General features: G+C 38.6%; 1 protein-coding gene across 2 annotated transcripts; it reads left to right on the plus strand.

Annotated features, from left to right (window-relative positions):
- Positions 1-770: 770 nt before the first annotated feature.
- dnaaf9 (dynein axonemal assembly factor 9) lies at positions 771-25,538 on the plus strand. Of its 2 annotated transcripts, none has more exons than XM_085391071.1 (37): positions 771-957; positions 1,788-1,867; positions 2,009-2,134; positions 2,222-2,346; positions 2,620-2,716; positions 2,888-2,994; positions 3,127-3,174; positions 4,668-4,769; positions 5,153-5,208; positions 5,324-5,459; positions 5,929-6,010; positions 6,173-6,209; positions 6,303-6,387; positions 6,475-6,551; positions 6,657-6,701; positions 7,359-7,404; positions 7,508-7,619; positions 7,866-7,936; positions 8,066-8,113; positions 8,207-8,297; positions 8,395-8,495; positions 8,710-8,853; positions 9,095-9,174; positions 9,290-9,391; positions 12,040-12,157; positions 12,393-12,481; positions 12,568-12,693; positions 12,893-13,018; positions 15,847-15,884; positions 16,991-17,126; positions 17,474-17,560; positions 18,223-18,329; positions 18,587-18,661; positions 19,472-19,659; positions 19,771-19,836; positions 20,448-20,541; positions 20,749-25,538. In XM_085391071.1, exons 1-37 carry the CDS (start codon positions 902-904, stop codon positions 20,853-20,855), a joined length of 3,411 nt encoding a protein of 1,136 aa, XP_085247197.1. In that variant the 5' UTR covers positions 771-901; the 3' UTR covers positions 20,856-25,538. The 2 variants fall into 2 exon arrangements, with proteins under 2 accessions (XP_085247197.1, XP_085247196.1); XM_085391070.1 differs by having other exon boundaries at positions 772-957; positions 3,097-3,174.
- Positions 25,539-26,266: the final 728 nt, after the last annotated feature.

Consider the following 26,266-nt stretch of genomic DNA (forward strand, 5'->3'; position numbering starts at 1 on the left):
AAAGACTTGATCTTAACACAACAGGCCTAAGATAACGTGCTTCCGCCTAAGATGGAAGCGCTCATAATGTCAGTGTCTGCACAAGGTGAACATTTTAAATGGAACCATTGTGGGAATTTGCAAACACATAATCAGCTTGCCTGATCCGGTTGCCCTTTCCTACTTTAATCATTTACTGCCCTCTGCACCATGGAGCCAGTCTGCAAGACATCCGGTAATTGTTTTTGTTTTTTTTAATCTGGATAACAGCTGAATCAGCCACACTGCAGACCGTCAAGAAACATAAGTTTACTTTGGAGTCATGGCATGCCAAATATACTGTGGTTCAACAGCCTGTGAACACTTCATCTCCGATGAATTACTACTAATAAAAATTCCAAGGAAGAAAATCCCCAAGAAACCATTAAATGAGCAGTAATAACACATAGCTATATTATAACACGCCACGTTAGAATAAAGACACACTACAGTATGCAGCTGTTTTCCCCCGTACGTGATCGCAGAAGGATTGCAGCATCACTAGAAGCTGCGTGAAACTGCCAGCTGCTGTCAAAACGGCCCAAAACAAGACCGTACTAAGACGTGACAACGGGGGCATCGTCTGTTAAAACCCGAAAATTTTATTTCTTATAATGGATTGGTGTGTCCGACACGACGCGAAATACTATAAAACTGTGTCGGGAGTAAATCAAATCATAATCTTATATTGTAAAGTTTGCCCGGAAGTACTTATATGCTGGTTTAGTAACCCCCCCAATTATTGAAATCGTTCGCTCCGTTGCTATGCTATCTTCTGTAGACACTCTCCAGGGTGATGGAGAAGAAAATGTAGTTACACGGCCCGATACGGAAAAATACGCAACGCTTTGTCGGTTTTGTGTGAACGGTGACAACAATTACAATGTCAAGTATAAGGAAAGTTAACGGGAAATTCTCTGGAATCAACCCAGCCGTGAGGTGATGTTTGAATCGAGTTGTGTTTTGTTAGAAAATGCTTCACCGTAGCTGCCATGCTAACGTAGCTAACGTTAGACAGAACCACTCTCCGTTACTAGTCGACGTATCAACGCCATTTATCGTTATTAATTTTGACTGAATAGCGTATAGTAATGCCCACATTATCAACGTTTCAAACCAGCTGAAGTTTATATTTTTTATTAATAAAAACATCTGGTCAAGCTGCATAATAGTTTTGCTATCCCCTGCCGGGGATTTCTCATTCAATGCATCCCAGTGGAGGCAGTTTATGTTGTTACAATTTTAACAGCGTAGTAAACGAAGAATTCTAAAATTATCTAAGCGAATCCTATTAAATAAGTTAATGCTTGATACTATTGAGTGTTTTATTAGGTGAACCTGTGTTACAGCTATATTATTTCTAGAGGTAGGACTCACCAGACACCCCACAACACGACAATACTACTCACGGTAGCATATTGTGGCGATTTTTAACGTTTTGCGATATACTGAATATTGCAATAACGTATATTGTAATTTATCACTTTGTTTTTATCTTATTTTATTTTTTATTTTTGCCACAAAATGAGATTATCAAGCATACTGTCAGGAAAGCCACACAACAGTCAGTCTGATATCAGTCTGCAATTAAATGGGCTCAAATTGCCAATTACATGCAACTTCATTAGCTTCCGTAAATTTGGCATAACAAAAGCTCTATCTTTCCAAAAAGAAGAATTACTTTTCTATCTAAAATGCATCATCAATAACCATGAAAGCCATGACTTTGTACTTATTTATGGGTTGTTGTTTTTTATCATGCTTTTCAGTTGCTGTCGTCTGCGTCAAGTTCAGGCTCTGCTCTGTGGAAGTGGCACTGCCATTCCTGATGGCATCCTGTGCTCTCTCGGTATGTTAAGTCAGAAACTTTGATGTGTCAGTTGTTAAGGCTAAAACAAAGTTTGTTAAGCAGAATAGAAAGTGAATTGAATATTTTCTCTGGACACTCCAAAGCCATAAACTTTATTTATTGTATTTTTCTCTATTTTAGGAATTGATAGCAGATATAATGAGGGGTGCACTGAGCTGGCAAAATACTTGTTCTATGGACTATATGAACAAAACCAGGTGAATCTGGAGCATGGCCTTGAGGAATTTCCTGAAGAAATGCTGGATGGTGAGTGTGGGTCTCCATATGCATGTCATATTTTTGTGCATGCTTTAGTTTTTATCAGCGTTGACACATCACTTGTCCTTGTGTCAGATGTAATCCTGCTGATTAAGGTGGACTGTGTTCACCTGTACTGCAACCCACTGAACTACAGTTACCTGTTGCCCTATGTGTCCCACTGGAGAAACCTACACCTGTACTGCATGACAGAAACAGAGGTAAAAATAAATAGATAAATAAGAAGAAGAAGGAGAAAAAAAACTATACCTCTCACTTTATTACAGTTCCTGTTTAGTCGATTAATTAAGAAGTACTTAGGTTTAACAGGTTGCATGTTTAACTCATTGACTGCACAATGATAGCGCATTTATTGTCATCAATGACATAAAGAGGATTTTCCTTTAAAATGTGTTTCTTTGTAGCAGTGTTTGTAATTCTGTTATTCTATTCTAAAGCTTACATTTACTGTCGTTTTTTCCTTCCACTTGCAGTATGAAGATGAAGAAGCAGCAGAAGAATTTAAAATCTCCAGTTTTGTTGCAATGGTGCAGGACTGTTATCACATTGGAGTACCTTACAGCTCGCAAGGTACATGTTTTTACATTTTAATTTCCCCATCATTTACTACTTGTGTCTTTCAAAGAAATTAAAATGTCTTCTTAAACTGTAATTCATGTTGTTGTGTTAGTTTTATCTACTTCTGAAATGAGACCTCCCAATTAACAAAACCTAGTTAAACTTAGTTTCTGTTAATTTTAGGACAAATCCAGAAGTTCGATATGTTTATGGTGGAAAAATGGCCTCTGCTTCAAGCTTTTGCTCTGGAAGGCATTGGTGGAGGAAGCTTTTTTACCATGAAATACAAGGTAAAGCCTAACAGCAAAAGAAACTACAATATGTAGAAAGTTCTTAGGATCCTATGCTTCTGTTTGTTTGTTTGTTTGTTTTATGTATCTCTACTTATGCAGCTAATGGACATGAGTGAGAATCTGTGGCAGGTTTACAACAGACTCGACCCAGTGTCGCTGGATAATCTCCTCACAGAGGTAACAATGAGTTTAATTTTCTGTCAGCTTTACCAAATTTGAAAGTTTCTTGTTACTTTTAGTGGCGAGGCCTACAGTACTTCATCATCTGACATCTGAAGTTTTTTTAAATTGCCAAAAATCCAGTGCCGCTATTAGGAATCATTTTTTTTGGACTAGCCATTAATATATAAATCATTATTTGGTAACTACAAGTCATAGTAAGCACAGTACTGTGAAATGGTTTAAATCTGTATTTTGCTAGACTTTCTTGTAATTGCTGACGTGGTCTTCAGCAATCATTCAAAGGTTTTTTCTTGACATTGGCTGCTTTTTCACTTTTTCAGTTCAATTAATAACCACCAATTCAATTTCCAATTGTATCTTTAGCCACTTTTTCACTAACAGCCTATCATGGGAACACATAATTTGAGCTGATTTCCATAACTGAATCTACAAAAAATATAAAAAAATAACAGATTGACAAGCAAAAAAAAATTTTTTGATCCAACAAAGTGATTCCTACAGCGCTATTAGCCAAAGACGTATTAACTGGGGACATTGTCACTTACAAAATGCGGATACTGGACAAGTAGAGGACAAAAGAAGAAATGGTAGGTCTAAAAAACTATCTATGGCAAATGAACAGTATTTGAAAGTCATATCAGCAAATACCTGACACAGGACCTGACAGATGAATCCAGTCCTTTAGTTGATCCATCTAGTGTTCACTGAAACCTCATCAGAAATTATCTTGATTGAAGAGTGGCTGTCAAAAACTCATAAAATGTGCAAGACCTAGACTGAAAAACGGTGTCAACAGTTCTTATATGTGATGAGTACAAATGAAATTGTTGGTTAAAATTGTTGTCTATACTGTATGTAGAGCGAGATTGACAACAGTGAGTTTCTACAACTATCTGTAAAAACATCTGGAACCCCTGTCATGGTTTAGCACTGAATGTCAGCCAGTGGTGTTGGGATCTTACCAAAACTGATCATGTTATGAATGCAGAAAAGCACAGGTAGATTTTGATCCGCCATGCATTAACATTTAGAAAGTGTCTAGATGACAGCTTGGTGACAGTTTTATTATTCAGGACGTGAATAATCCTAAGAAAGCATAACTGGGTAGAAAACCACACACTGGAAAATTATCACTCATGTATTGGCCTCCCCAAATTCTGGACCTCAACATTATTGAAGCAGTGGGATCATTTTGACAGAGAAACAGGACAAAAGTCTTTCCTTCAAGAATCCTGAGGACTATTGCTGAAGATTACTTTAGCATATTATAGGAAAGCTTGTTTAAGAGAGTTTATGCTGTTTTGAATAATAAAGCTGGTCATACCAAATATTGACTTTCAAGCTCATTAGAATTCTAGAAACTATGTTTTATTAAATCCCTGCACCTATTTCCCATTTTCCAAGAAAAACAGAGGAATGAGGGACTCCACGGTACTGTATGTAAAGAGATATGTCGTATTACCTGAGTGCTGTTGGTTTTGTTTTAGGACCTGGTCAACTTTGAGAAACAGTGGAATGGCTTCTTCTCGGGCATGGACCTGGAAAGTCATCTTTCTATCTTGGAGCTCTCTGAAGCACAAGCAGGGGAGGTACATTTATGCCTTCATATCCTCACAAAACTAGAATAACTGCTGTGTGATATTTGGAGTAATTTAAATTGTTCTGATTTTTTTCTGGATATACTTTTTCCAAAAAAGAGACATCAACTGCTTTTTTTACACAGTGAAAAGATAAATAATATTAAATATTATTTAATATTGTCATAATAATTAGTCATAATATTGAATGACTAATCAGACTTTGTTGCCAGTTCTGTTGCAAAGAGTAGCAGCTGAAAAAAGATTGTCTGCACAAATGTTATGCAGTTTATAACAAATGCAAAGAGTATTTGCAGACAGCAGGGGGTTTTATCAGTCTAACAGAAGTAGAGTGTACCTGTATGAGCATAAAGTGTATTCTCAACAATCTGCAGGCATTCCGTTCCTATTACCTTCATGGACTGATCTCAAGAAAAATCACAGATAAAAGGTATTCTTTGTATTCACTCGTGTGTAAATATTGAAATGATGTTTATCTGTGGTCTTGTTGGCATGGAATGAAATAAACACACACCTTTTCTCAGTGAAACATTTCTTTATTTCAGTAAATGCCAGCAGCCCTATGTGTTGTTTGGGAAACACTCTGCCTTAGAAGATCTGGAGAACTATTTATTCAACTTTCCCTCAGAGAGTCATCAGGTCCGCAACACAGGGCCTCAAGGTTCTGCAGCCAGACACATGGTGAGGAACAGCAGCATAGTGAAGGATAATAACTTCTCTGGGGTAGAGCAGAGAGCAAGTACGAAGCAGACATTTAAATCATCAATAAATAATATAACCCTACATCTACACCCATTACTATAAAACATTTGGTAATGACTGGACAAATGCCAAAGTGATTATTAGGTTCAAAGACCTCTGTTAAGACTCCACTATTTCAAATGGAGTGGATTTTTTTCCACTTCTAATGAATGTGCTATAAAACAAATTACTCAATTAAAAGAGAAAAAATTAGCTGCAGCACCATCTACTGGGCAGCATTTTGATAAGTCATCTGGAGCACTTAAGTCTGTTAATATGTCCTCCTGTAAATAAGAGATGTAGGTCAGTTTGCAAATTCTGGGTCTCAATATTGTTACTTGTGTTGTTTGTAAAGTGGGAACGTTCTGCTGTTCATGTCATTCATACAAAACACCTTTTACCCCATTAGATTCTCCAGTGTGTGGCTCCCAAAGGACCTCTAGCCTGCGCTCGGACCTATTTCTTTGGGACTACCCACAACCCATATCTTGGTGAAGTTTATTGTGTGACTTTACTTGTGTCTATTCATCTGTTGCATATTTAGAACATCTTATATTTACTTTGTTGTCCTTAGTACTTCAGAGACTGCAATATATGATATATTAACCCATAGTTAAAGCAGTAATAACATTTTCCCCTTGTATTTTTCACAGGAAATCAGAACACAGAGCAAAAGAAGACAGACGTCTTGTAAGTGTTTAATTTTTAATCTTTCATTTCCCTTTAAGCTGTTGGGTGTCAAACGTTTGAGAATATCTAACGAAAACTTTTCTTTTTCTTCAGAGTTTTGTCACAGATTTATTCAGCTGCCATTCAAGCAGTTCTGTCGGGAATCAAATGCTACTCCTGTACCACCAGCGCTACCAAGGTTAGAGAAAAAGTACACAGATTTTAGCATTGGCTTTACAGCATGTACTCTAGCATATACAGTTGTTCACTGTGTAATCCTTTGTAGGCTAAGGATGTGGCTGAGAACACCTTTCTGATGTCATTGGACTCGATGAATTTAAGCCAGTATCGCAGTTTTCTCAGGTAGCAATTGATTACTTTTTTTTTCAATCATCAACTGTGTCAGACCTTGATCAAAGGTTTAAAGTATATGTTATATCCCTTTGCTCTTGTGTTTGCTCTCTACAGGTCCAAATGTGAATTCACCATTCAAGCAGTGAATAAGCAAGGAATGTGGGTGTTATCTGCACGTTCTCAAATTTGCTTGTGGCTTAATATACAAAGATTTGTAGATATACAGAAATACAAACAAAAGGACAAAAACATGAGGAAAATAATAATCAGTAAATAATTTAACATATTTAGTAACTAATAGTCAGCTCTTTACTTCCTTTTTATGTTCTGTCCTAACATAAATCCTTCTTTTGCCAAATTATGCACATACGTATACATGCACATGTACACACATATAGGTTAAGTTGTGGGTGGGAACACCCAATAAAAGCCCTTCTTCCTCATTGTACCTTGCTTTTGGACTTTGCTTCAGTTCATCACTCAGTCTGTTCCACAGCTTTACTCCAAATACAGAGATGCAAAAAAAACCACAAAAATTATTTGAATTTAACTCCCCCTCAAATTGTGTTCTCCATCTCCTTTAAATAACAGTTTTAGAATATTATCAGGAAGTAGGTCAGTGTTATGGATTATCGTTACAGCCCTTTTTTTGCAATATAGATCACGATGATAGTGAACATTTTGAAGTATTGCCCCGAACCTCTGTTTAAGCATTCAAATATGGGGAAGTCAGTGAACAGTGTTTTCATTGTGTTATCTGAAAACTATATCCCAAATTGATGCTTTCTTAAAACTTTTTTTCTTATTTGTTTTCAGGATAATTCCTCTCACTAATGAAGACAGCCGCTACGTAATAAAAACAGTAAGTTAGAGAAGCACATTATAACTTGTTTGATCAAAGGTTTTTGATAAAATTATTTGTGTACACAATGTTCTACATTTGCAATAATTCTATGTTCCTTAAGGCTTCCCTGATTGTCCATGACATCCCAGACCTGCAGTGGGACAGGGGGGAACTGGGATCTGTAGTCTTCTCTGAATCCTTCTTGGAGTCCAGTATCAACATTCAACAGAGAGGTACAGTGCAGATTAGATTTGAATGGATTGCTGATTCAATCTGCAAAGGAAGTTTGATATACATAATTAACATTACAAATCCACTGCAAACATAAAAAGCTGAAAGTCATCTACAGTCATCACAGTAGTACAAAGATATCTTATTTTCCGTGCCATGGGTTGTGTTTGTTGTACATCTTGTGTTTGTCATTCTTTGGCTTGTTTTTTGTTTCCCCACGTTAAACATGTCTGGTTCTTCTCCTGTAGATGGCACTGTGTCCTCAGACAGCTGCTACACCATCTTGACTGCAACAGTGCCTCGCTACGCCTGCTGGCTGGTATGTGTGGTACTGAATGTAGAAATCAGGACCAATATTTGAAGTAATCTGACAGACCTATGCTGAATCTGTGATATAAACATAGCATTTTCTTTGACTTTTGATTTTTTATTGTCATTTTGTTTTCAGATGGAATCTGATGTCAAGCAGTCTGAACAAGCTCAGCAGCTCACTAAGGTAGGTTCCAAAGCCTCTGCTCATAGCACTACAGGTTGCTTGTCTAAGTCCTTCATGTACAACCTGATGATCTACATTATTTGTTTTAAACAGGATGACGATGGTACTTGTTTGGGAAAAGTTCTGACTGCAGCAGATGCTGCATATGTGTTGTCCAGCAGCCACCTCTCAGCTCCTGAAGAAGGTGAGCATTGTTGAAAAACCTGGGAGGAATTTAGCATTTTCTATTTTGATTTTCCTGCAATCATTCAAAATGTGTTTTATTCAAATTTTGATTTCAGGAAAGATCATTTTCTTTTCTGAGGGACTGTTTATCCATTCTCAATATGGAAGCATCACTATTTCCAAGGATCACATCAACAAAGTCAAGTTTTACAATCCGGTATGCATAAAACTACTCGTTTTATCATATGAGAGCTACATTTTTAGCTCTCATATGGTAGTTCATCTTTACACACCTATATATTTCTGTGCAACATCTGTTTAACAGTTAAAATTCAGAGTTTCAGTACCTTCCATGTAAAAGTATGATAAAACATATTATATTGGATTTCTCATTCCTACTTCTTGTGTTTTGTGTGTCGTTTTATCACCAGGACTACAGCACTGTGGCTTCTCTGTTTGTAGAGTATGAGGACAGCTTGCTCCCCCACCTTCCATTCCCTCTCCACAGCTCTGATAGGTGTCTGGTCTTTGCTCTACTTCCAAGGTCTAAGAGCCAGAGGGCCTTCTACTCTAAGGTGAGAGGGGTAAAATCTCATTAGCAAGTTTGTCCATTAAGTTTGTTTGTTTTTTCTGGTGAATTTATCATTTTAATTAATTATTAAGAATATCCAATTAACACTTCTCTTGTTGGCACAAGAATGTCATTATTTATTTGTCTACTATATACTAAAATGTGTTTTAGCCCCCTTTCTCTTTATATTATTCCCATTAAAGCCACAGTTGTACTTGTATAAACCTGTTATCTTATTTTTGTAGGTTTTGTCTGTGTGGAAAAGCTCTGGACTCGCTCTGCAATTCTTGGACCAAGACAACCTGACGTGGAACCAGAAAAATATGTAAGCAAACAGTGCTTGCTTTGCCAGTTTCAGCTATTGTGAAGTATGATCATTTGAGTAGGTAGACAGATAAGTAGATTTGTTTCAGGGTAGACATTCTGTTTTCCTCTTTCAGGCACACCAAGCTGCAGAAGCTGCACGACAGTCAGGAGCCACCAATGGCCAAACGCAGAGGCAGCCTGAAGACTTCATACTGTCAGCTGCCAGGACAGGAAATGTTAGTACACACGTAGCAACAGAGTGCTCCAGAACTGGATCAAACAAGTAGTAAAACCTGATGCTAGGTGTTGCTTAATCATGAGTATGCACTCCCAAAATAGCTTTTAAGCCTGTGTTGCACTGTTTCAATCAGTGTTGACTAGAGCAGGGCGATATGGCCAAAAATATTTATCACGATATATATTTGAAAATTTGCGATAACGATATAACCGACGATATAATTGATGTGAGACAAAATACAACTCCACAACATTACTAGCGCAAAAAGACAACCTTCCATTTATTTTCACTTAAACAAGAAGCTGGTTTTTATGTACATTAAAGCTTTATAAAAATGTAACAGTGCAAATGCAAATTCCTTGCTGAAAGTTTAACCAAAAGGCATTTCCAGTAGAAATGGGCTGACACATCCTGAGCATAACCATGTATAATATCCACTGAAGTTAAAAAGAGGTGCTTTGCAACATTAAACTGCAGTGTGCAGTACGCATTTTTCGGACCATAAGGTGCACGGGATTATAAGGCACATTAAGCGAAACAAAGCAGTCAGATAAATCAAACTTTATTAAACTCATTCTTCTTGCTTCCTCCACTTCTGTACCATTGATTCATTAATGTTGAATTCTCTGATAGCTGCTCTATTCCCATGTTGTTGCAGTATATTAATGACTAACCTCGTATTGTGGATGGATTATCTCAGTTGTTCTCCTGACTGAAGTTTGGTCCGTTTACAGCATCCTGCCATGCGATTGCATTTGTCTCTAACCATGAAGAACCTTCACGTTAACTTTTATAAGTGGAAAAGTGTTAGTGTTCGTCCTCCAGCTTCACTGTTTATGTTATGCTAACATAGCTGTGTCGCTAGCGATCACGTAGCACATCATTATATACCAGCTAGCCAAACTTCAGTAACCCTACAAACGTCACTGCTGTTTAGTTTCCTGTCTTCATTTATGTTGGAAGTGATAGCAGAGCTGTACGTTTGAATTTTTTCAGAAATCTCTTAGTCAGAACATGCAATATCATGCTTAGGTAACTAGCGAAACTAGCGAGCTAACTTCCGCTAGCTTCCTGCTAACTTCTAACTCCGTTAAATGTAATACATTTTGTTTTCATGGATGCCTGGAAGTTAAACTTTATAGTTACACCTGGTAAAGCAGCAATGCTGATCGTTTTATTAAAGATGAAAGAATTTAGACAGTTTTTAACTCTAAGTGATGCTGCAGTGTTGTTTGACCTGAAGATACGGAGTTTAGGACCCAGATTACTCCCAGATTTAAGAGCATCTTAGAACGGCCGCTTGCATGTTCTGCAAAAAAATGTGCTTTGTTGTGTATCTGACGGACAAACACCAAACCAGTTCCACATCACGGAAGTTGCACCATTTTTACAAACCAATTCTGGTTCATCTGTTTCACTCAACAATCGGCCATGTGCGTATGAAAACAAAGGCACTGCGCATGCGCGTTTTACTCATATTCTATCGCGATATTTCATTTTCCTATCGTTGCCTAACATTATACCGGTATTACCGTGAACGGTATAATATGGCCCAGCCCTAGTGTTGACCATCTACACTTCTTAGGTCTATTATGCTGACACAGAGTATATATGATCAAAGAGCCAAAATAAGAAATGCATTCTTTTCCCCCAGTCTGCATAGCTAGAGCCAAAACATGCATAAAGCACTTATTTTGCATTGTTTTGTTTGTTAGCCCGTATAATTAAAACTCCAGCTGCTTCAAAACTAGAACTGCCAGAATCCCAAAGTCCTCAAAACCACCAGGAGGCGTCATTTTGACCTCGTCCTGCCACAACAGCATTGATGGCAAATAATTAACTTCTTGAAGAAGTTAAGTTGTTAATTATCATCTAATTTCTCAAACTTTAAGTATTAAAGAAGGTTTTTATTTGTTTTATAATCTATTTAGATTGTTTCATTACAGGTTGTAAAGTTAAAATTCAAATTAGAGTAAACTAATAAACATAAAAATAAACTAAGGAACTGAAACTGCTGGATTTCACTCTTTACTTGGACTCTGCTCAGCTCAGTTACAGTTCCCTTGCTCTTCAGAACAGCCAGCAAACCCACCCGGGCACTCAACTTTTACCTAACTACATTCTACTATATATTAATTTACCGATCACATCGAGCAAGCTTTTGCTCGTGTTATAGCAGCTTTCATATTAAAATGTGTGTAAACAGTCGTGTTGCTAGCCAACTCAGTGTGCTGCAGTAGTGGTTTTGGATTAATTTCTATGGGGTCAAAGTAATGTCCTCTGCAGTTCTAGTGATCATATAGTTTTTTACATTTTGAGCCCACAAATCCCAAAATGTTTTAGTTGTTGAATAGAAATGTAACAGAGTTACATGATTTTTAAAATGCCAAGGGTTCAAAATGACCCCATTCGCAGTTCTAGTGTTAAGCATTTGCACCCAAAATAAGCGTCCTGTGCGTTGTTCCATAATACTCACTGTCCATAGTGTTATTTTGTATTATCAGTGTAATTTCAATTGCTGTTTTCTTTAGACAGTAATGGCATGTAAACACAATACAGTAAATGCAATCATAGGTTTGTCTAGGCATGTCGGTCTGTGTCAACCACATTTCTGTTCACTGATTCCTGTATTCTGGCCTGTACCAGGTTTCTTCAGCATTTTGCTCTTAGTAGCATTGGTCAAGAGCCCATTATGTATGACCACCTGGGGATGCTCTTTCCCTCTGCAGAGCTTAGGAATATACCCCCTTGTCAGGGAGACAAGGTGAGTATGTTGTCTTAGGATGCAGTGAATCCTTCTCTCTCTCTCTCTCTCTCTCTCTCTCTCTCTCTCTCTCTCTCTCTCTCTCTCTCTCTCTCTCTCTCTCTCTCTCTCTCTCTTTAAAGATTGTAGACATAGTAAATCATTTTCTGATTGCTTTCTTATCTAGCACCTAGTTTAATTATAATAAAGCTGATTTAATGAATATCTGATGTGGGCTTTTTTAATGTGTGAAAAGGTTGTCATCACCATCATCACTGGACTGCCAGGAAGCCATAAGAAGATACTTTGCAACTTCTCAGTCCAGCTAAACCACAAATGTGAAAGGTACAACATTTCTCAAATAACATAGTAAATACCAGACTTATAACACAACCAAATATACACAAGTTTTTCAATCATTACACTCACAGGTGGGTGGTTTATGAGCCTGCTCCGGAAAGTTTCTCAGCTTCTCATCTCCAAAAGTATTTGTCCAGCTTCTTGGAGAGCCAAAGAGGTACAAGAGGCAAACCCCGTCTGTTGGTGCTCACACCGGGGTAAGAAAAAATTAGCAGTTAAGACTAATTTGTGCTTTAGACCTAAAGCAGACCAGTCATAAGACTTGTACCTTTTTAATATTAAAGATGTATTCATCTAATATAAAAGAGCTTAGAATATGAAACTATTAAAACATGCAGGATGTTGAGTATAGAATAGATCAATATTGTTTACATTTGTGAATGTTCCTACTTACAGATATACAGATGTTCTAGATGTGGTCCAGGCTGTGCTCTTCCATCCTGACCCAGTTGTTCAGGCATGCTTCACAATTGGTGCAGTTACTGCCTGTGTGAACCCTCTCACCTCCTTTATCGAGCACAGGTACGATTTGAGATATTTCTCTCTGCTATTTTTAAGATATAAAACAATTTTGGATTATAGTAACTAGTGGTAAGTAAATCACCATGACTCTGAAAGTGCAGTCAGCTCAGTTTCACAGCAGTTAAAGTCAATTCATTGATCCAGGTTAACGATGAAAAATTGTATATTACTTTTGTTGTATAGTTTGCCATTCACCTCTCTGTGTGCTTAGTTTCCTGAAACACGTGTGTCCACCATAGATTTTTCTAGCACATGAGCAGATGTGCAATAAAGTAATTTGCTACCAACGAAGATTATTTCTGAAATGACACACATTTCAGTTTGTTGTGCAAAGTTTAAGAGTTTCAGTGAGGTCAAACGCACCAGTATTAAGGGTTTCACTTAGGTATATTTTCAAGCAACATATGGACAGGCCAGATAATTACAGACAGGAGATGCTCATAAATTGTTAAAGTGCTGGAGGTTTCCATGAAAAGGTTACATGACACTTTTAGCTATTAAAACTCAAGGCTGGGTCCCTTTTTACAGAGAGGATCAGCTCTACATTTAATCTCACTCTCCTTTTGTTACAGGCTTTAGATGGAGTTTACAGAGCTTCTCACTGTCATAGATTTACTGAGCAGCTCAACACAATATGGCATACTACTCCGGTTGATAGGCTGTTTTTCCAAAGCAGGCCAAGCTTGACCAAGCCCCTGATGCTTTCATACACACAAGGCCAGTCTAAAGGGTGTAGTCTTTGCATGCTTTGAAAACTTGTGCCATCATCTGTCTTCATCAGAACTTTCATTTAAAAAAATCAATAGACGTTATATAACACATCCTTTGTTAGTTAAGCTATAGTAACTAGATTCTGGGTATTAAGCTTGACAAATATTAACTACACATATAAATTCCATGTACTGGTTAGGAATTAAAGTCATTTTTATGCAAAAAAAAAACCCCATTTTCAGAGGCTGAAAAGTAATTGCACAAATTTTACTGTTTTAAATACCGTAATTGTTTTTCATCATTATATTCAGGAAAGTCTTGATTTGTTTTATAGCATGCTTTGGGTCATTATCCATTCACTAGAGACTTAATTCCAAAGGCCCATGTTATAATATTGTCTCCACCATGTTTGACACATGATGTGGTATGTTTCCGGTCATGAGCTGTTTCTCTCCTGCTCCACAGTTTTGTCTTCCCATCATTCTGATACAGGTTAATGCTGGTTTCACCTGTCCAAAGAATTTTTCTGTTAAGGGCTTCTTGAGTGTAACCAGTGGTTTGCACCTTTTTATGAATCCACTGTAATTACATTCAGGAAGGCATCTCTGGATCATAGACTTTATCAGTAGCATGTCTGCCTCCTCGTGAGTGTTATTGAGTTGTGAGGTGTTGTGAGGGGTCTGAACCATGTGATGAATTATGTAATCATGGACTTTAGTTGTCTTCTGTTTTCTTTCATGTCTTTTGTTGTTGCTGAGCTGGTCAATGCTTTCGTTCTTTATAAGAATACACCAGATTGTAATTTTGCCATTTTTAAAGTGTTTGTTATGTCTCTTATAGCTTTATTTTTTATTTTAAACCTTATGAGTCTGTCCTCTTGCAAATATCTCTTTGGACCTCGTGCTGAGAGTTGCAGTGAACAGTTACCAGCTACAAGTTCAAAACTGAATCAGTTCCAGATATTTTATTTGTTTCATTTGTCATGAATTAATGAGCGATTAGGCCTCTCATGACCATGAAAGTGCCTGTCAGTCAGTTGTGCACCTAAATCTGAGTCTATGAAAATCTGGGACTATATATAAAACTTTGGTAAACCCCTTAAAGTAAATCTTAAAGTCTGTACTTCAGTTAGATGTTGTTTGTGTCCACTGTGGAGATGTGCATGAGCAAAATTCTAAAAATGGTCCATGCTTGTGTCACAAGCTAGGCTTATGAAATATGTCTTGAATTGCATGCATTAATCATGCAGTGATTACCTTTTCAGTTAAACACAGTACCTACTTAGTTCAGGAGTGGAAAATGTGTAATAAGAATTTAGCTAACAATGCAGTTAGCAGTGACTTTTCCAATTGAGGCATCTTCATCAAGCCTCCTGTCCCTGTCTGTTGCCACAGATTGTATGGAGGTCTGTGGACCCCTACTATGGCGCTAATTGGATACGGTTAGCCCAGCTTAGGTCTGACCTGCCTGTCACCCGCTTCAGCATAGCCCTTTAATCCCCCAGATCCACATGTGTGGCCAGCAACCCCCCTCAGCGAAGCTCATCAGTCAGTCATGATCTATTCTTTGTGATGGATGCAGACAGTTCATTACGTCAGGACAGGAAAGATAAATGCCTTTCAAACTGCTGATCCCCAAGCCTGCAGGCTCCCAAAGAAGGGTAGTGGTTGTAAGGAGACTTCAGAAAGTGGTGTATAACACAGATCGATATGAAAACTCCGGATACATTGTTACAATGAATTTTAATTAATTAAATTACAGAAAGATGTTCCATTGGTCCATTGCCAGTCAAAGTCCTGATGTCATACATTATGGCCAAGGCCCACAATGTGGAATTAGTCTGTTTATTGCTGCTCAACGCTGGTATGCATTCATTAGTCAGAAATAGAGCTCTTATTAAGGATGATGTGGTGACACAGGACATGGGCAAAATAAAGAGGGCAGAAAAGTGAATACATTTAAATACACCTCTTGTGTGTTGTTGAGTATGGAACCTATAGTGCAAGCAGTAAGCGTCTCAGTCAAAAAGAAAATTTGCATTAGGTAGTTTCTAGAATATGTTTAATATTTAACTATAGTTCTCCTCTCTCATTTCTTCTTGTCATTTTGTTTTTTAGGTTTGCTTTTCCTAAGCTGTTGGAGCAGCTCAGCCAAGGTTAGTCTAGTCTGTTTCACTGCACTTTCATTCACCTGTCCAGCAGCACAGTATGTTTAATGCTGAGGAAGGACCATGTCGATAGATAGTTAGAATTTTCTTTTGTTTGCAGCAAAGCTAGACTCTTCTTTATCGGCCTGTAGCTGCATTATAAATTGTTACAGACCATTTATCAATTAACCAAAGTTTTGTATTGTTTGTACTAGAAAGTGTTGACTTATGAAATATGATGCTCTTTACCTTAGAGTTGCTGACATGTAAGATGCTTTATAATAAATATGGAGGTAAAAACTTTTAGTTCTTAAGCACCATTTATATAAAACGATATGCTCGTTGTGCATCACTTTCTAGCTGACACATCACCACTTAATGGACATAAAAGGCTCTTGTTGCCTAGGTGACAGGTAGTTTTTCCTTCCCAGTGTCACCAAGTGCTTGCTCATAGGGGGTCTTTTGATTGTTGGGGTTTTCTCTGTTTTTTGTAGTATCTTTTCTTTACAACCTAAAGCGCCTTCAGATGAATGCTGTTGTGATTTGGCACTATATAAATAAAACAATTTCATTTAATTAAAGTGTTTTGTAAGTACAACTTAGTGATGGAGGTAAAAATAGTAACAATACTAATACAGATTATTTTGTGACATAGTAAGTTTTAAATAATGTTTTTTAGAGATGTTGTTACATACAGTAGGAGCTATAAAAACGTTTCACACCTCATTGGTGCAAACATTACTGTATGTTTGAGATGGTTTACTTTCCATTTCACATTCTCAAGTGAGAATTTTCACATTTTTGGGTTTACTGTCATCATATTTCCCATCTTTGTTACTGGATCCTAATTTGGGGCAGTGCGGAGGAAAAACATGGAACTGTGAAGGGAAAAAATATGTCGTTCCCTTTTATATCAGTCAGCTCATGTGAGGTGATCAAAATGCATATTCTGCTTTCAGGCAGAAAAAAAGCAGTGGTATGGACAATAAATTAAATGTAGTGTGAAATACGGTATTTCAGCAGGGACAAAACTGAGGAGATTCTGTATTTTTTGGGAAAGTGATCCATTTTCTTGTGGAATTTTCATTCTTTTTTTGTGCCTTGTTGTATGTCAGGTATTGTGAGTACAGTGGTGTTCACTGGGCTGACAGCAGAGAAGAAGCACCCTCTCATGCAGCATGTTCAGCAGTTGGTACGCTCTGCCAACCCCACTGCTGCCTTCATACTGGCAGAGAGAGGAGCTGTCACCAGGTAGGCGCCCACAGAATCATGATCAATGCTGCAAACAGTCATTTCACTGCTTTTATCTTTGCCTAAAATATTCACTCTAGGCTACATTTTATTCCACTCTCTGAGTCTATGTTTAAATCTTCTGGGTCAGAGCACGGCTCACTTAACTCCTGAATGTGTAATGAACACTCCCCAATGCATTCTATACTTAATATTTTATCGTTGTGATTGACAGTCTGCTACAGATCAAAGTACTCCTTTGTCACATTTGGTGTTCAAAATGCAAACACTTACAGACCGATTACTGGTACAGTAGAATATTAGATGTTAAATATCTATTTTTTATTATTATTTTTCTCCCTAATTAGGGATGAAGATATGAATCTGATATTGTCTGAGAGCAGCTTCAATGAGCCACAGATGCTGAGAGCCCGTTACGTCCTCTACCCTGGATGGTAAGGCACCCATATGTCCTCCTGTGTCAACACACAACCTCTTGGCTGCTGAATGACAGATTGATTCCTGCTTCGGCTTTCCTCAGTCCTGCCTCCCTGCAGTTTAATTGCTGCTCAGCTACAGTGGTGTGTGTATCGGCAGCTGATTGGCATGAAGCCCCTCAGGGCATCTCGTGTTCTATCACCAGTTGCCTCCTGGCAGCACAGTAACAAGCTGTTGGCCATGCAGTTGCCATATACACAGAGGGGTCTCTTTTCCTTTGGACTATGTCCAGCCAGTCTTCATGCCTCAATGCTCAGCCTAATATGAACTGCTGCTAAATCCTCCTCTCAGATCATACACAGTATCTGGCCAGAGTGTGGCCCGTTTTAATTTGCTCATCTTCAGCCTTTAATTTGTACAGTTTGTGTATATTGGGGTGTGTTTGGGATTCTTCTTAGATGCCCTCATATCAAGGAGCGAGAAATGTTTGTTTTGTTTATACCTGCTGTTAAAAGAATCTGCATTTAGAAATTTGTCTTGCATTTTAGCAGCAAATCACATACACTGGCCTCTTCACTGTGAGCAGCTGGTTGAGTAAACAGCTTTCCAGCCAAAGACAAAATGTAGCACAAACATTTGGCTTGGTCTAGATTTAACTTTCACGTGTTCTTTGTTCCAGGTGCAAAGGGCGCTTCTGCTCTGGTTCTGGGACTCTGGTCCTCACCCAGCAGCGCGTGGCTTTTAACCGGCCCCTAGAGAGGCCTCTATTTGTCACCCACTGTAAAGGTGAGATGGAAAGAAGCCCCCTGCCTCGTGACAGACTCTCTAGATATGAGATGGAAGGATTTGGTTGTGATTACATGAGCTGCCTTCCCTCCGAATATGGAGGTGTTGAAGTAATTATCAGCCGTTGCTTTGAAGTCATCTGTACTCCCAAAGGATGGCTTTAGAGTCTTGTCACAAACTTGCTTTCTAGGAAATTTTCACTTTACATAATTTGCTCGACAATACTAAATGATCAAACTCGCATTGTTTTTCTGCAGCAATCAAGTCATCGCTACGGCCAAGCCCCTTCCAAGGAAATATGTACAATGTTTGGGGAAAAGTCAGATTTTCTGGTAGGATTCACATATTTTTCCCTTTGATTTTACTCTTTATAAAATATATTTGCAATATACTTCTGCTAACTTTTAAAAATTTCAGATCCTACTTTGAAGAACTTGCTTATGAAAAACATGACAAAAACCAAATGTGACTTCTTTCCTTGGGAAATATTTTAATCTACATTTGCATTTCCCAGTTTGGGGAATCATTAGACAAAAGGTTTCTCTCAAGGCAGGAAAGAAGCTCCTGACGGTAGGAATTTTGCTTGGTTGTTGCTCTGGTGTCTGGTGCTTAGAACTCAGCCCATATTCCACTAGTTTGGTTTGCTTCACATAATTTTCTCACTCTTTTTGTTATTTTTTATTTTAAGACGTGTGTAGAGTTGTTGCATGAGGAGAAAGTGCAGGTGCCTGTGAGGAGATGTTCAGCGAGTGTGAATATATTTGTATAGTTGGGAAGATAGAGTATGAAACCAGTGTGGTGTCTGAGACTCCGACTTTCCCTTAATGTATATTTTAGTAGCTGCCTATTGGGTAGTGTATCATTTACATCCATGTAGTTATTTTGTTTGAGTTTTTCGATTTAGCTGATATACATCCAACACATATTGTTGAAGTGGGACGTATTTATCTTGCTTTTATCTGGTTTTGTACACACGGGTTCTGTGAGCCGTTTTGGGAACAGAAGCCCTGTATGGATGTTAAAACATTAACACTCCACCAACAGCATGCTGGTAACATATGAAGCTGCTGTAGCAGGTGTTAGACAAGGTGTGAACTTTACTGAGACTCAAATCTGAGCTTCTTCATCTGTGAAACCTCCAGACTCAGACCAGCTGATGGAAGTGAGCTACAATGCACTGAGTGGGAACCTGAGAATTGTCCCTGAAGACAACAGTGACCCTCTGAGTCAGGGTCCCAAAGAGACCAACACCTCCTGTTTCCTATTCTTTGATGGTGTTGGTCTCACTGAGGATGGACTGAAGGACTGGTTAAGACTGTGCGCCAAGCAGGTAGACACTGAACACTGACACTCATGTATAGCCATGTTACCACACAACATCAGTCAGGTTTTAAAAAAATAACGTGTTGTTTCTTTCTTTGTTTTTTTTTTACGTTTACAGAAGCAGGCAAAGAAAACTAAGAAGACCAAAAGTACCCTTTCACCACAAGAAATCAAGAGCATCCACGTGAGTCTCCACTTTCTAACATGCTCAGAACTATAGGGACTATAGGTATAATTGATGATAATTGTCATGCAATACATAATATTTCATAAAAGGCTCTAAACAAGCAGAAATACTCAAAGGCAGGAGTACTTTGACACATATGCTGCAGACTGTAGAAACTAAAGATGAAAGCACGCCCTCTTTTTTTTTTTTGATCTACATACATGCCAGTGTGTTCACGTTTAGATATTTTTTACAGAATTTCATGTTTACCAGTTTTTTGTTTCCAGAACAAAATCATTGCTCATCTTTGGAGTTTGATTTGTTTGAAGTTTCTAAATAAAATCAAAACATTTTACAAATTAGGATGCACTAACCACATCTATGAAATCAAAGGATTATACACACATCTGATAAACAATGAATGCACAAAAATCTCCCAAGGTTACCATTAACATTTGCTGATAGAGACAGTTTTCTAACTGATGTTAAATATGGGTGCCATTGTTCTTTTTTGTGGTCTGTTCTTTATTTATCAGGTTTTGCTAATTCTTAAATATTGGGCTAGATGAGGGACTTGTGGCTTTTATCAATAATCTTGACTGAACCTGAGATCGTATGTTTCTGTTTAGATGACCAGACATTTGGAACCTCTTCCACCAGGCTACTTCTACAATGGTTACCAATATGTTGACATCTTTGGAGATAAAACAAACTTCCATCCCAGTATCCTTTTCACAAGGGTTACTGTAAAACTGTATGTCCCTGTCATTAAGGCTTGAGAACAAAAGTCTGAAATAGTCATGAGTCAGTTTGATTTGACTGACTGAGATTTTGACACAGAAGAACAGTGAAAAATACTGAGATGCATCTTTATATACTGCTGTGTGGAGTGCATGTGTTGCAGTTTTCCTTACATTGCTGCTACCCTAGACACGGAGGAATTCATTAAAGAGTATATCGCTGAGGCCAACAAGGAGATAGAGCAATTCAACTGTCAGCTGGAGTCGCAGGGACAGCCCGACCTCTTTGAGCCGTGATAGAATCTTCGTGTATGTTCACTCCATCTGTCGTATTTACCTTGTAAGGGAACCACTGTGGGGGGTGAGGGAGGGCAAAGGGGATATGTGCTGAACACTCCACTAGAGCAGTCAGTGTGTGGTCACACATCATGTATCTTCACAAGCTGCTTCTGCTGGAAGTCCTTTCTTATTTACTTTATCATTTTATTTCTTATTTGGAGCCTTCAATCATCAATGAAAAGGTGGTTATGTAATTGTATGGCTGTTTGCCATGCTGTAGACTACGCTAGCATTAGCACTTTGGTGAGTTGGGTTTCATTGTTATGGTAGCTAATTTAGATTAACACATGTTTGTCAAGAGATGCAATTTGCTCACAGCTGTAGACAAATCAGAACAAGCACCACACAAATCTCCACCTTTAAACCAGTATGATTATACCACTGAGTCTGCAAGCTATGCGACTTTCACAATTGAAGGGAAGGGCCACACACTCCTTGTGCGTTTCTGTTTATCGCAGTTGGCAAATTAATGCCTCTATTTCTGGGCAGGCGTGGATAGCCGTGTGATTCTGGTGGGCTCCCTGGTGGGGTTTCTCAAGAATCGCTCCTCCTCTGTTGTCACCCAATCCATGGTCCACCTGTTAGCTTGTCTGTAAGCCACACAGCAGCAGAGGAAGACTTGATCATTGAGCTGTAAACATTGGACAGCCTGTTGGCAACAGACAACTGATGAATGATGCCATTAATCGCATAGCTATAGACCGTCCCAGTGCTTTATTTTAAGACATGTCAAGGGAATCTTATGAAAGTGCAATTAACCAGATTTCAATTCCAGCAGCAAAGTGTTGTAAAACAGCTGAGGCTGTCATGAAACATATTGAATTACTGGGGTTACCGAGGTCCTCCACAAACTTCATCATAGCCCTGTGTTCTGTTTGTTGTAATGTTAGTTAGTTTACACCAGCACATGATAAACAAAAAGTTTAGACAGCCAGAAGTGGATCATTCATTATGCCACTATTTGCTGAAAATTCACACATCCCCCTGCTTCTTTTGAGTGGCAGCATTTGGGGAGGACAGGGAAAATGAAATAAAGTGGGGGAAAATACTGCTTTATTAAATATTGGCTAGATTAGGGTTAACATGAGTAAAGTGATTAGTAAAAGGTATAAGGCTTTGTATCAGTGGTGTGATGTTGCAGAGAACAGTCTTGTTTAAATGAGTTATTCCACTGTTTGCTCTGCGATTGTGTGTCACACTAATGTTTTATGCACGTCTTCCTTTTATCAGGGTTCCTACACAGGTTTGGAAATTCTGTGACCTGTAAGAAAATGTGTTTAATAGGCAGTCATTTCTCTGGGAAAAGCTGCGACAGCTGCATATTTAAAGAGCCACTAATCTATAATATTTATACTGAACAAGTATTTCAGTATAACTGCGTCAAAAAGATATGAAATTTTGAGGTGCAGAATGTGTAGGAACCCTGCTTCAGTATCTGGAGATTCAGTGGCTTTCATTCATTATGGGGTTAGCAGTGTAGTATATTAGTGCAATCCAATACACTAATATGCTTTTAAGAAATACTGCTGCAGCTATAATTGCATGATATATTGCAGTGGCTGCTGTACCAAAAAAATGTCTGTAATCAGTGAGAACTTTGAGATTTACGGATAAGTGAGGAAAAATGTTTCTGTTCAGTCTACGTTTCAAGTCTACAATCAAAATTTTCCTCAAATGGAGGGCACGCTTGCTAGTGAGGTGAACATTTGCTGTTATAATCTCCTTTAAAAACATATTTTTAGATCAGTGGAGACCTCAGTGTGTTATGGGTACCCTTCATAATTCATATTTTGGATAACTGTCTGACGGTGCTTTTTTCCTTTTCAGACAAAAACAGTGTGATTACATCATTAGCAAGTTTTGGGTTTTTTTCCCCAGGTGACCTCTCTGTCTGTGCAGATTTAAGTGATCCAGCACTGCTAGCCCCATCCATCCACTTTGACCTGAACAAGCCATATAGTCTTAGGTGTGCTAGGTGTGGAGCGATCATGCGTAGTTTTAAAATAGCACATAACCTAGCGGTGAAGTACATCTTCTAACATGTGTTGCTCTGACATGTTCCAGATAGCCAGAAAAAAGGGGGGCTCACAAGGAAGGGAGGAGCTCACCCCAAGTTAGTCATTCCATTAGCTCCTCTCCTGATGTTCTTCTCTTTTATTCTATGAAGAAGTGCAATTGTTCTTTGTCTTTTTATATATTCTACTTACAGTACCCTCAAAAAGCTCTTTAAGGACATAACTGAGGAAACAAATGAGCTGCTAAATTCTCAGTCTCTGATTTTCACTCACTTTCAAGTGCTCACAAAACAAGTCAAGGGTTTGGTGCAACATTAAATGCCGCTTGGAGGGGAGGCAGGGGGGTATTACCTCTGCTTACAAATGACGGACAACAAAATGCACACAGATTACAGTGCTTCTTTTAATGGAGTGGGATAATATATAACTTAAATCCTCTGGTGACAAAATGATAACTATCGTTTAAGCTGGATGTTCTTTTTAGCGTTTCAGAGATGCACTCTAAGCCGTCTGTTTGCAACAACAGTTGCCGTCATTCTGTAGTTATGTAATACTGCAGAGAGTTGCCTTGACTGACAGTGAAATAGTTGTTGGGAATATGTATGGGAGACCATTTTGAAAGCTGCTTTATGTCCAAGAGCAGAGATGTTGTAACCTTAATTGGCTAAGAGATCATAAAGTGGTCCTTAAAGAAGTGAGGGTTATGTAAGATGTTTGTGACTTTTAAATGAAAGCACTACTAACAGTGTACGCTATAATTACTGCTACAAATGTGTCTACACTATTTTGCATGTTTGAGATGTCACGTGAATATACCACGACATATATTCTGACACAATTGCCTTTCACCAAACTGGTACAGCAAAGAGAAAATAATCACATTTATTTTACATATCTGCTGAGAATTTGAATGACCTCTAAGCAACAAATAGTATTTTTGTAAGACCGTGAATTGAGCATTCAAGGTGCAAAACAAAACATTTCCTTTCGCACAAGCTTCAAAAAGCAAAAGCAGATGCAAATTTTTTGTAGAAAAAACAAACTAACTTGGGAATCTGATAAGTTGTGACACATCAGGTTTCTCAGATCCAGCAGTGCCTTGGCTACAGCTAAGAAAAGCAGAGATTAAAGCTGCATTCAGAACTCCATCCCTCTCCCTTTCACCAGGGGAGGAGGTGTTGTCAGGCGAGGATCTGTCCTTCAGCAGTGTTGGTGAAAGGAATCCATGGAGTCGTTCTTTAAAGCAATGTGTTTTTACTAAGCCAGAGGGTAAAGTAGTCAAGGTCACACACAGGGAGGCCGCTGGCTGGCTCAGGATAATTCAGGTATTCTCACTAACAAACCAAAAATATGGTGTAAAAGGGGCAGGGCACCACAGCAACTCTGATTTATGTTCACTCTTACATTTGTTTTGTGTCTTTCGTTCAAGTTCATTTGGTCTTTTAAATGAAACGTACATTTTTGTCTCAGTTCTTTTAAGATCTAGAAAATTTCATTCATATGTTTTTAGGATACGTGCCTAGCACAAGCTGGGATACAAAAATGTAAAGCTTTGCATCAGAGTATGCCCCACCCCTATGAAATAAGCAAAAAGGAGGATTTAGTTTGTGACTAAAGTTGGGTGGTCCCTTCTTTCTTGCACATGGGACCCCCAGAGAGCCCTCCACAAGCCTCTCAGTGTGACTGCTACGTAGCTCTCTGGCAGACTGAGCACTCTGGTGTCTTCATCCTGTATGTGGAGACTAGCTATTTTGTAGCTGAAGTTATAGGACAAAAAAACAAAGTTTGGTGTTAATTGGTTATTTGGGAAGGACGGAAATGTGACGTTCTCATACTGCAGTGTGATAATGCAGTGTTAAAGGTTTTTCTGTTCTTTTCTAGTTTGGCTCCAGTGTTCAAAAAAGGGGCCACCCTCTAAAAGTGGAAGTGGATCTTTTTATGGTGTTTTTGCGCTTATTAGAAAAAATGCAGCTCGCAAATGGATTTTTGACTGACCAAATATTTCTCAGGCCTCGGGGACCGTTGATACTAATTGTTTGAGGCGTTCTGTTCCGAGAAGGTTAAATTTGAGCACATGCTCTTCACTCCTCAGTCCTTACAGACGGCGAGGAGTTCTTTCAGGTGTAGTTATTATTATTTCTGTGCCCGAGGTTACATATTTGCCCTTACAAACTCAAGTTTTAAAGAAAAAGATGGAGGTGAAGTTGTGGTTAATGTCTTGGGTCTGTAGCTACATAGCAACAGGCTGCACGGCCGCATACAAAACGAGGATGTTGTAATTTATGTTAAGGAACAGTTGCGATTCAAGTTGGCAAACATTTGATTTCATGATGGCAGAATTAGATCTCAGCAAAGGGCTCAATCTTTTTCTTCCCTATACAGGCCGTCCAAAGCGAAAGGGGGAAAAAATAACTTTGTATTGTGATGGGAAGCAAAAAACAACTTTAAAAGTGCCAAACTGACTTCCACGTCTTGTTTTAAGAGTGTTCACGGAAAGTGAGCAAAAACAAATTGCATTTGCACAAAACTACTGTAACTTCTGTTTTTCTTCCTGTGACTGATGCTTTTATTAACTAATTGTTGTATTTATTGCACCACGTAATACATTAAATATTTATAAGTTTAATGAGTTTGTTGTCTTTATCATTTCATTCAACATGTAGGAATTTAACCTTCTAGGACCTGGCGTCCACCTATGTGGACATCACATTTTGGGTTGTTTAGACCACAATACTAAATTTTTCTCTACAAGGGCCTGATATCCTCTTCTCCGAAACTACATCAGGTAAAAAGATAGTTCTTTGTTTTTACATTCATCAGGTCCCAAATAGCAAAAAATAAAAATGCATGCCATGAAAGAGTTCAGGTCTTAGGAGGTTGAAGGTCTGAGTTACGTCGCACACTTATGTGTGATGGACTTGAGAAATGACGGCTGGAATAGCACAGAGAGAACAAGAGGAATCCTGCCCCACAGATCCCTTTATTTCCTCATGCTGTGTGAAGATAGTCTGTGTGTCCTTGTATTGTTGCCAGGCAGATACATTCGTTCACATGGCTAACCTCTGACATCAGTGTTTCCTTGCCTCTCTTCTGCCACCACTGTGCCGCCAGTTTCTCCCCAGCGACTCAAGGCAAGACTACCCGCCCAGATACACTTAGCACACTCAAAACACGCTCTAGCCATATCTCTTCCACCATTAGTTGCTCTTTTTTTCCTCCCCACCCATTCTATTGTTGTATTTTTACCGAGGAGCTGAACTGAGGCTATTTGTGGCCTATTATGAGGGCCACATGTAAACACTCATCGCTCTTGCTGGTGTCTGCCAAAGCCTGCTGAGTGGGTCCAGGTCTCTA

The sequence above is a fragment of the Rhamphochromis longiceps genome, linkage group LG19 (genome assembly GCF_057381845.1).
Source record: "Rhamphochromis longiceps isolate RC_006_pf linkage group LG19, R_longiceps_female_GT1.1, whole genome shotgun sequence".
Taxonomy (NCBI): domain Eukaryota; kingdom Metazoa; phylum Chordata; class Actinopteri; order Cichliformes; family Cichlidae; genus Rhamphochromis; species Rhamphochromis longiceps.